This window comes from Crassostrea angulata, chromosome 8, assembly GCF_025612915.1.
Source record: "Crassostrea angulata isolate pt1a10 chromosome 8, ASM2561291v2, whole genome shotgun sequence".
In the NCBI taxonomy this organism is placed as follows: domain Eukaryota; kingdom Metazoa; phylum Mollusca; class Bivalvia; order Ostreida; family Ostreidae; genus Magallana; species Magallana angulata.
This window is the reverse complement of record NC_069118.1, coordinates 13,801,324-13,813,559: the sequence shown is the minus strand read 5'-3', so window position 1 is coordinate 13,813,559 and position 12,236 is coordinate 13,801,324. Positions and strand designations below refer to the sequence as shown.

General features: G+C 29.7%; 1 protein-coding gene across 1 annotated transcript; it reads left to right on the top strand.

Annotated features, from left to right (window-relative positions):
• Nucleotides 1–3,501: 3,501 nt before the first annotated feature.
• Nucleotides 3,502–11,111, top strand: LOC128157870 (uncharacterized). Its single transcript, XM_052820529.1, has 9 exons — nt 3,502–3,767; nt 5,259–5,361; nt 6,509–6,567; nt 6,679–7,077; nt 7,176–7,269; nt 9,606–9,732; nt 9,891–10,211; nt 10,347–10,458; nt 10,664–11,111. The coding sequence occupies exons 1-9, from the start codon at nt 3,734–3,736 to the stop codon at nt 10,735–10,737; spliced, it is 1,323 nt and encodes a 440-aa protein (XP_052676489.1). The 5' UTR covers nt 3,502–3,733; the 3' UTR covers nt 10,738–11,111.
• The last annotated feature ends 1,125 nt before the right edge of the window (nt 11,112–12,236 follow it).

Here is a 12,236-nt window from a genome sequence, read left to right as displayed (position 1 = left end):
TAGTCAAGGAAACTTGAATGAATTTTAGCTTTTCAAATTTAATATTTCCCTAGCTATATCTTTATACAAAGCTCTTTTTCGAAAAGAGACCAATACAGTTTAAAAATGAACACGACCATCCAGCCCTCTTAAATTGTACACATTTTTTTCAAAATGTGACACGACTGGGCTGCCGTCATGCCGTATATACCTTTTAATACCCAAAAATTGCCCAAAATTAAAAAAAAGTATTATTTTTATTGAGTAAGTTTTAATGCAACAATTTAATTCGAAGAAAATTATTTACTTTCGCAAAAAAGTGTCACGTATTGCAATGTGGGAAATTGGTGTCTGCTAAAATGTTTACAAATACATGTATATTGTTACCCCCTACTTACACCTCCATGGCGCTAATAAGAAATTGAGAACGAAAGCATATTATTTGCGAAGATTTATAATTCGACATGTTGTCGTCTTTTCCCTATTCGGAAATACTCGAGACACCTTGCACATTTTTTCTACGTTATCATCCAGATACGTTCATGGCATTTGCAATCTAAAATCACAGAATTTTAGTACTGGCTGTGTATTTAAAGCTAACAGGTTAATGGCGGCGTTTCAAAGGGGAAAGCTTTGATTTTTTCATATCATTGATGAACATGGTTTAAAAGGGCATGGTCAAGAGTTTGGTGTAATTCTATTTTTCTGTTTTTATTATTTAACAATGCTTAAAGAATGCATTGCTTATGAACAAAGGAAATTAAAAATTTTGAGAATCAGTCGTAGAATTATTTGCAAAATACAGCGCGCACTTACGATTCTTTGTCATATTAACAAGACTCGTGTCCTGTTTTTGATTACATACTAATAGGTCAAATATACCAGTAAAAAAATCTTTTTCAAGCTATTCTTGTTCATTCTGAGCATAAATTTAACAGTTCATAACGTTTAACACATTCATTAAGGTCTGAAACTGAAATTTTCACTTCAACATTCAAAATGTAAACAAAAGCTTTGTTTACATAGCAAAGAATTGTAAGCTCTGTAATTCGCCCACTACTCAACAAATGCCACTCAAATTTTGGCTGCCTAATTAAAAGACCTTTTTGAAGTATTTTAGATATTAAAATCAAAACATTTTGACCAAAATCGTGATCATGCCTCTTTAAACTCTGAATTATTTATAATTATCGAAATATTAAGCAGAATAGCACGTCACAAACGTTGCACGTACGCTGTAAACATAAAAATCAAAGTCGTACTGTCCGTTCCATTTGTTCTCTTAAGCGATCTGTCTGACAGATATTTGACCAGTTAAACTATCGAGAACCTAACTTCAACAGTTTTAATATTTTTTATATTAATCCTTTTTGGTTGATTTCTTCCTGCCTTCCAACAGTATAAAGAAATTTTAATTTGATTTTCAAACATTTTTCTTGTGCATTTAAATTAATTGGTGGGTATTAGTTTTTATTTTTTTCTAATAAACATAATAGGAAAAAACATATATGGATCATTGTGAAACTTGGTCAACAGGAAGTATGTCAAAAATATATTTTTCAGTAATATTTACCTCGAGCGGAAAGCAGACTTAAAAAATTCTTCCCATTAATTTCAGGAAATGGCCTAGAATATTTTATTTTCAGCAAACGCGCTGAATGCCATTGAAAATAGATTTATTTCAGTCTTAAAAATAAACAATTTGATTTACACATTGATAGTTTGTGCTCCATTTGAATAAATGTGCAAATAGTTCAAGAAAATTTATTTGGGATGTTAACAAGTACTCGAGTACTCGACTATCGCTCGGTCACACCGATGATCGACTAACATTTTCTCAGTCAATTACTCTGTAAAACTGACATCTTTAAAATTTATCAATACACCAAATTTCCAAGCATGCGTTTTTCAATGACATATTCAGTTGCAGACACTTTTCTAGAAGTTTTCCAACAAATCAAGGATTCTGCATACAATATTGACTGTTAAACAAAAAAAAGGGGAAAGTTCTTAAAAATGGGTGTTGTTGCAAATGGGCAAATATGTGCTTTTCGTTCACCTGTTCGAATTAACAAACTAGCTTAAGTGAACGACGAGCTTACAACAGAGGTTAAAAAACTCTAAATCAAATCTTGGGATATGGACATCAGATGCAAATTCAAAATCAGAGTTTTTAAAAAACCCAATAAAACAAACAATCTTCATGAGTATCCATTTAAAAAGAGAAAAATACGAGACAGCTAGAAGTTTAACATTGAAAGTCATTAACCAAAGTTAACTTAAGGCAGAGAAAGTTGTAAAGATTGAATAATTGAAAGCATAAATAAATTTCAGGATATATTACACGATTCTATTATTTGAGTTTAATTTAACATAGAAAGGTCGTTCAATATGAAAACTAATCAATACACTGTACTGAAACATCGTTTAACCAAACTTTTAAATCTAATTAAACAATTGACACTATAACAAAATATAGATACATGTATTTTTAGAGTGACATTTATTAAAAGTATGGAAACATGACTAATTTGCATAGTTATGCCATTCAGTGATAGAGATAAAGCTGCCCTCACTCGCCTTTCAGTTGACTGAATGGCCTTTTTTCATCATATGCGAATGTCTATATGGTGGTATATTATACACTGTCAATAATTAAAAATGTTTATTAAGTCAACCAAATACATCATAAGATCATAATCATAAATCATAATTAAACATTTTTGTTAAAAAAATCAACTGGATTTTCCAAATATATGACTTGTATTTTATTGTTTTACCCTGTGGTAGTTTGATGCAAGTAGAATTTATCTAATACAATGCCAAAAGTCATTGTATGACTCACTATTACGGTTCAGATGCAGAATAAGTTTATAACATAATGACACAAATATATAATACCATGTAAATAATAAAACAAGATATTAAGCAATATATGAATATAAACGATCTTTATCAATGTATTATCATTTGTTTAAGCATATTCGAGTGCATGTTACATATCACTTTTCACATTATCAACAAACGCAAACTGATTAACACAGACTAATTAAACGTTAGCTCATTGTTCACAAAAAATACTACAATGTGAACGATGATATATTATTTTCAATACATATAATTTCCACACTCAGCTTACATATTTTAATACATAATCAGAGCTTTATTGATTAGTCTCATGTATGTGTTGAAATGTTTACGTTAAGCTTACTATACAACAAATAATTTCATTAAAAAGGTTCAGTTATATCTAATTCTTATAACAGAAAATCTTAACGGTTTAATTATAGCATACATATTGTAAAAACATGCCTAACATTGTTCATACACTTAAGATGTAAATATATTTGAATCCAAATACATCTTTTTAAGAATAAACAGTGTGTATACTAAACAAGTGTATGTTATTTTACGAGTTTTGAAAACAAATATGTACGCTCTTAAACAATTAGATGTTTTTCCCATGTACTTGTACTGGTGACTCACTTTTTGAATGGAAACAAGGAACACAAATCAAGTTACAAATTGTGTACAGTAAAACGAAACTCGCCCATTTTCAATGAAAAGCACTTGAATGGAGATATCACTATTACGCTCACTAACACACAGTGGACATGTATGCTTTTTTTATTTCTCCCATTTATAGATTAGGTTAAATGTATAGTGATACTGTGTTAGTGAAAACATAACCGCCATTTTTAGTTCAAGGAAATAGTTTGTGATAATCGATACTGTGTTTAATGTCTTTTTGAAGATGGTGTATACCAGGGAATTTATCAAAGTATTTGGTAAGGTGATTTTATGATTTTTGTTTATTCCTAAAAACAACTTCATGATGAATTTCACACTTTGCTGATCTTTAACACTAAGAATGTGGATTAGCGGTTATTTTCTCTTTACTTCTTATCAGTTGAAGTTCGCACTGAAAGCTTTTTAAAATATAGACAGTTTTTGACTAATAATGATGGTTTTATCAAATCACATTAGAATTTCAATTTAAGGCCTTCATTAAGACAGCTAGCATTGCAAGAACAATTTATAAAATTTACAGAATTTTCTCTGCAATGCTTTTCCAAAAGCCAACGTGAGCAAAACTATTAATATTTATACTTTACTTTCCGAGTCCCTTTTCCCATGCCTATATAAAGAATGAATTAGTTCGTATATATTTTGACCATTTTTTAACTTACAAGCCATTAATTTAAAATAGAGAATGTAACAACATGTAGATGTTACATGCGCATAAATTATGCGCGTACGGATCGTGGTAGATTTCAAATCAATCCGATAGAAAAGCAGTAAAGTTAAGCAGTAAAGTAAAAAGCAGTAAAGTAAAATTAAGACATTCGGGAGAATAAAATTAGCAGTGCCTGTTCAGGAGGGTGACAGTTTAAATTGACACCCAGTAAACTATTGTCAACCGACGCAAAGCGGAGGTTGACAATGGTTTTTGAAGAGTGTCAATTTCATGAGTCAAAAATTTATATAATGTCAGTGCATATTGTTCTCAATCTAGTAACATTTTAAAAGTCACGTTTGGTTTTTAAATACGTTTTGATTTTATGAAGCATATTTTACCTGTTGAAATGTGTAAAGCTGTAAATAATTATAATTTCAGTTCAGTAAAAATGAGGCAAAGTATAAATACCTCTGTAAACATTGAAGTTTTAAGCTCTTTTTACGACTAAATTTTACATTCTATTAATCAAATTAATATGGTATTTAGAATAAAGCTCTTGTCCTATTTCAAACACAATAAAAGTCGTGTCAATATATACCAGACAATACTGTAGTGTTATTCTCACGTTTATAAGCTTTCGACTCTTTGAAAGTGTACATATTTGAAGTTAATTGATATGGTTTTAAGAAAAAAAATTGTATACATTTTTGAAATCCCATTTGTGCCAAAACTCTTGCTGAGAAGTTAATGAATAAGCGTTTTTTTAAATGTCACGTTTTGCGAAAACATTGTAGGTATTCATTTTCCCATTTTGTGGATAGATACAGATAATTGCAGTCTGAGTATAAAATACGGCGAATTTTTCATACTTTTAAGAATGCAAGAAACGTTACCTAAAAATCTAAAATGAACGTTAAAATACCTTTGCCTATTAAAAGTTAAATATTTGTATTTTATTATGTAGTTGTATATCAACACATATTTTTTTTTAAACCTTGTAATAAATTGTTTAATTGTAAGACTAATATATGCATGTATTTATGATCTTTGTTTGTAGAATACAAAAAATTTACAAATAGTTTTTTAATTTTTCATCTAGGTTTGGTTCTTGGTGTTACATTGCTTAAATCGGGCAATGGGACTGAACATTGCAACCATCCATGGAAACAAGATTTTGGTCTTCATATTAATGACTCAACAGAGTATGTTTTTTGTAATCAAATGAATAACTTTGGTCGAAAGGTTTTATACCTTGCGCTTTTCACTCTCTTAAAAATATCAATGCATTTAGAATGAAACTTTAATTACACGTTCAGATTAGCAATCAAAAACATGTTCAAATGAAACTAGATATGAACAATTTACAGGAAACGTGTAGGAAACGTTTTCGGACACCTACAGGTACTCTTATTTAGACTACAATTAACTGTTATCAAACTTTGTGAACTTCCAAGTTTTGAACAGAGGAACGTGGAATTGCTAAAAATTATATATATATATATATATATATATATATATATATATATATATATATATATATATATATATATATATATATATTTATATATATATATATATATATATATATATATATATATATATATATATATATATATATATATATAATCCAAAATGAGTAAAGTTAATCCACACAAGTATTAAATAATAAAAAATAACAGAAAGCCGATTCAAAACCGGTAGAGTTTTGAATCGGCTTTCTGTTATTTTTTATTATATATATATATATATATATATATATATATATATATATATATATATATATATATATATATATATATATATATATATATATATATATAATTTATTAACTATAAATAATAGATGTTAACACTTTTACTGATAAGAGAGATTACATTATAAGATAGAAATGTAAATAACATGTTAGGGCCCTTTAAATATATAATATTAGTTGAATATTTAGCCGGCAGTGGGTTTTTTTACAGTATGATATACCAAACAATTAATTCAAACTAAATGATACCCTGAGCAAGCGCGGTTATCAACACTTTTAATATTATCATCTAACCAATAAATGTTCAGTGGTTTGTCATAAGATTGCGAAATTAGGAACTCTTACACTACAGAGGTTGGTACTTAGATTATACATGTATATTGATATGAATTACTAAAAAGAAGATAAGATGGTAACAAGGTTAACTGTCTTATTGTATGCAAAATATACATGTATCAGAAAAAAAAGTTTTAATAGCCCATGACCATTTCTTTTATTCAATAACTGTAGATCCAATGATTACACTTCGTATTTGTATCTTAATAAAATAATTATTTTACACAATGGAAGCCATATCATAAGCTTATCTCTTACAGAGAATCCTTTAACAGTTTATCTAACATCTTAGAAGGGTTTTTGACGATAACAACTTCAGGTGAGAACACAAACCGTTTTTAAAAAGAAGTTTCTTTGAAATAAAATCATAAACATGCACCTAATTCACAGACAAATTCAAAGTAGATTTATATCCACGATTTTACTGAAGGGAAATTTAATGACATCATAGAGAAAGAGATAAAGACATGCGTAATGAGCTCAAACTGCAAGATATATACACTACTGGATAAAAAGCTTGAAAAATCATTGACTTTCTGTATTGTGGTGAATGGATCAGAAACCTGCTATAAATCCAACTGCACTTGCCAAAAGAACGATCGAAAAATCCGTGCTGTATCGAGCCGAGTGCATAACACGACAAATAAGGACAAGCCAGGCCCAAGAAAGGATTTTGTGTGTACAATCATGCCTAGCAGTAGTAGCCATGTTTTGTCTACTCATCATTTTAGAACAGATTCAAGAACAGAAAATCTGACAAAATGTATAAATGCAAGTATGCTAACAACAGATGAGCAAAACATATTCATTGGAGATGTTCCTTTGAGAGGTTTATTTCATTTACTTATTAGATTGTGCATTTCTATATAATTCTCTGGAGATCCCTAAATGTATTCCAAAAAAGACTACAATATTATATACTTTCAGGTGTGTCCATTTGGCTAAATGCAATGCCATTTTTCATTGGAGTTGGTGTTGGCACTTTATTTGGAGGCTTTTTATCTTTTATTGCATTTAGAAGGTTGGTAGTACTTTTGACCCAGTGCAAAAACAAAATATATTTGCCTCTTCTTTGTAAATATAACAAATACCGTGAAATTCGTAATTGAAAACCTATATAAAAAAAAATTGTATTTATTATCTATTACAGTTTTGCCGATCGAAAAGCATTAAATAATTGAATTATATTTGTCATATATAAGTTCAAATACAGTTATATTTCATTTAATTCTTTGAAAATTATGATATAAGTAAGATATCTATCTATCTATCTATCTATCTATCTATCTATCTATCTATCTATCTATCTATCTATCTATCTATCTTTTAAATTATTTATAAAGTAATTTCATTGTCTTTATTCTGGTAAAGAGATTATGGACCTAAAAGCTGACATAAACTTATAAATTACATATCATTTCCATTTTGTGTTTTACAACCGTTAACGTTTCTACAACACATCCCTTAATGAGACCGAGGACGCTATACAAACTCTACTGCATATTGATATGTTATTCACCCGAACACGTTGCACAAATATAATTGTATCGGAAGGAAAGATTTGCAGAAACGCGAATTCATATAAGAAAATACGACAATCACTTCACTGCTAAAGGAATATCGAAAGAAAGATAAAAAACAGACTGAAATCTATGCATACATGTATCGAATTTCTTCGATCATTTCAGAACATTTCCATAAGCTGTGATATCATATCATCGCACATGCAAATCATACACTGTAGTATAGGTAGATTAATCTGTGTTTTTTTTTTGGTAGAGGGACAAACACGACAATACTTTGTTACTTTCTTGGGTTTACGTACCATTGAATGCGGTTCGGCCGGAGAGCCGAGGAATACAATTCGATGCCGACGTTGTGCATTCTGTACAAATGATACGCGTGTTCGATGTGCACGCGAAATAACGCAGTCCGTGCAAGATATAATTATATAATACGGATACCTCAAAATAGTATTTTTTTAAAAGTATATGCCCTCTTTAATAATCATTTTTTAAGGTTTAGCTTCTTTTATTTCTTTTTTACGTATTGCTACGTGTAAAAAGTGTAGCTCATTCATTTAAAAGTTCATGCAACCTGACTGCCTCATTCGTAAAGCAAACGTTGGTAACTTTTTCGACCGGTATTTATACCCAAGCAGACGTTGAAGAGTGATTGCAATCAATATGTCGACCAAATGCTTCTCTGAATTAATGTCAGCTTTTGGGTTTTGTGGGCGAAAAAATTTATGATATAACAAATGATAATGAAAACCAACATATTGGTTTTTTTAAGAACTTTGATTGTTGTGTTTTTTTCCCACTAAAACGTAGCCAATCACCGTCATTGTAAATCATGATCAGCCATTAATTTTTGTTCATTTTAAATTTAACATTAAAAAAAACTTAAAGTTTAACACTATGATTGAGAGTTTCTAGTTTGTAAAGTATCACTTTAATACAAAATCTCTTTGAAGAATAATGTAAATCTTAAACTACTTATATTTACCATATTCTGCTAGAAAAAAAAAATTATGTGAGATCAATAACCAAATTTTTCAGATAAAACCAATATTAACTTTGCAATAATTTGATAATTAAAAGAAAAAAATGTGTATTTATTATTATAGTGCTGTCAAAATTTTGCACAGTCAAAAAAAAATAAATAAAAATTTGGTTTATTTTGCAACAATTCTACTTTGTTTAAATCCTTTGTAATGGAAATGGTAAAAATATCAATAAGGTTATATCTATATCATTTCATTTTATAGATTCTACATATACGTATCATTAAAACATTAACTCATGAAATTGAACTTAAAAAACATCGAAAATGGACAATTCAAATCCCGATTAAAAACATCCTTCAAAAACACCGCGTAGATAGCCGGGGAAAATAGGCCAGCGCAAATGTAAGATTGAAGATAAAGTATTGTTGTAGTGCATAGTGCAAACATTTTAGCAAGGCCAAGTGCTAAAGCGTATAAGAAGATCACAATAATAAAAAAACATTGTAAAAATGGTAATTTTTCAAAATGTATGTTCTTTTTCTTGGTCTCAAAACGACTTCAGTTTAAATAACAGCCAACAACATATACTGTATGCAGAATTATTTTCGTCCTATGTTTTTTTCGCCATTATATGCTTGCAAACGGTTTCGGCCCGTGTTGAATTTGCCCAGACACAGATATATAAGAGAAATCATTTAAGACTTTCAATTTGCCCCTTCTTAAATTCGCAAGCTGACTACGAGGGCAAAAGTTGGCGAAAATAAAACGGGGGCGTACATTTCCTGTATACAGTTTATTTTAATACGTGATATTAGTAATTTGAATAAGAGTCCAATTTCTAATTTCAGAAAATATTCATGTTTTGGCTCAAATAAAAAGGAAAACGTGGATAAAGCTTTAAATGACGATATATGTTTTAATGAAATCACCGAATACTCAGAAATACCAGAGTATACGAAAAGAGTTGATTTAGAGGTAAACCTTTTTTTAAGAAAAAATTTCTATTTAAATTTTTAAACATGGCTGCTCTGGGCTAATTGTTGGTAAGAGGAAGTGACTTTTAATCAATTCTGTATGCATTTTAATATAAAAAATAACTCGCGTCAGGTTAGTTCAGATTTTCAAATTTACAGGAAAAAGAAAAATTATTAGATGAACCAGACCTTCGTACAGATCAACCCAACATGACGAATGTGGAATATCACGAATGTATTCCAATGTTCAATAAAGATAATAAATGTGAGTCAGACTTTGAAAGGAAACATATTGATGTGAAGGAACACGCAAAGGGAAAAATAAATGAGTACATGGAGCATCCTTTGGATACATTCTCTAATAACCCGGACATTGACACAGACGACAAAAAACCCAAAGGTCAGAATGGTGTAACAGTGGTTTTGTACGAGACACCCACTGAACCTTACTTCCTGTTGAGTACAACCAGGGATACAAAGGTTAGCAATAACCTAAAGCTAATATCTAGTATTAAATACTGTTACAGCAATGAAATTAGTTTCACATTCCTAAAAATATATCATTTCAATAAAAACCTTAATTTTGGATATTAACTGCATTTTTTTTAATTTCAGGACTCACAACCTGATTTCACTGGATGTGCACACCATGATAAAAACCAAGGAGAGCCTGCCAACAGTAAAACTTTACCTATAACATCAGAAGACGTCAACCATAAAAATACAGGTTAGGAATATTTATTAGTGTTTGAAATCACCGATTATATTGGTTATGTTGACAAAATAAAGATTATTATCATCTATAAAAATCAGCAGGTTTATAAAAATATAAAAATTACAGAAACTTCAAAGCATTACTCTAACCAGGAATGCATTTTATTTTTGGTAGAAAATGGCATTGATTCATTTTCAAGAAAATATTATGTTTACAGATGAGTCAACATATCAGGAAGGAAAAGAACAACCAATTGAGAACGAGTATTTCGTACTGAAAGAACGTTCCTGAACTAAACAGGAAGTTCTGATATAGTCATCCAGGATGTACTGACGAAATTCTATCCAAAAAAATATTATACGAACATCAAAAATTGAAATATGTGTGTCATTTTGGAAAAATTTTTGCATCCATTTTATTCCAGATTCTCAGTGTTTCTTATTGTTTTAAATGTCATAATTCCATGTACTACCCACTGTAGAGGAAATTAACAGAACGCATTTTTAGTCTCTTAAAATGCTAATTAAGATAAAATATGAATTGAAAGTGTACAGAAAGCGTATGTATAAACAGTTTAGCTACATTGAATGACACGATGTAAATTATGAAAATTATAAACATTTATCTTATATTGTAAAATCCCCATTGTATTTTATGCTACTGAATTTACGAAAAAAAAATGTAATCATTTGTTATACGTAAATACGAAAGCCGAGAAGGATCATTCGAGATTCGAGATTCGAAATACGAGATTCGAAATACGAGATTCGAGATTCGAAATTCGAGATTCAATATCTAAATTAACCAATCAAATCAAGGATCTGAAAATATGTATCCTAGCGACATCAAACTGTTCTAAATAAAAATCATACGTACATGCTCTTATATACAAATAAATGCTATGTTCACTTCTCCCTACCTAACTAAATAATCATTTGTATTTACTTTTACACAGAATATCTAAGTAGACTAGTAATAATGCAGTGTGCTTCGCGGATCTAAATGATTTTGTTTGCCCTGGTGCATTTCCACCTGATGCGTTTGAACCCTAAGGTATTTCACCACCAGTAACACCCCTTTTGTGTAAAAATGCGGTTATGGTAGAGAACTTCATAAGCGTTGCTAATTTTTTCTGTAGGGGGTCCTAGGCCAATTTTAAAATATTTTACTATGTAAATTTAATAAGCTCCAATTTTCCCGAGGAGGGGGTCCAGATCCCCTGACCCCCTCCTTTCTAGATCCCCGCATGAAGATTAGTACATGTATTTAAATAATCTAAATATAAATAATCTGTCCTGTTTCACCAATAAATATAAGCATTACTTATCGTTTTTATGTATGCATACAGTGATACACTAGTACTATGATTATAAACAAATCATTGTCTGAGATATTATCACATCATACGGAATTATTAATGAATACAATTTTTTTTCCTTTTCCTCAGTAAACAACTTATTATGAGCCTTACTTTTGGAATTGTTTTCAATATAGAAGGATACCTACTCTCTACAATTAAAGGTAGGGATGATAGGGTGCCAATTTGTTCACATTGCGGATTTCTTGTGCAGAGAACAGTAAAACCTTTTATTTGATTGTGCATGAATATTTCAAAATTAATTGTTGTACATATATTTTGTTATAATTCATTCATTGATATATCAACAAGAAAGAATAAAAGCATATGTTTCACAGCCAAGTTAAGTTTCTCTGTAGTTTCCTACCCCCCTACACCGCACCAAAATTAACAATAATTACATATAAGTCATACAAATGTTTACTTTTTTTGT

Excerpts from the sequence above, each read along its gene's own strand:
- LOC128157870 (XM_052820529.1), top strand. The coding sequence starts at position 3,734 with ATGGTGTATACCAGGGAATTTATCAAAGTATTTG. Across the intron at positions 6,568-6,678 it reads TTTGACGATAACAACTTCAG|GGAAATTTAATGACATCATA; the intron begins GTGAGAACACAA and ends ATTTTACTGAAG. Across the intron at positions 10,212-10,346 it reads GTACAACCAGGGATACAAAG|GACTCACAACCTGATTTCAC; the intron begins GTTAGCAATAAC and ends TTTTAATTTCAG.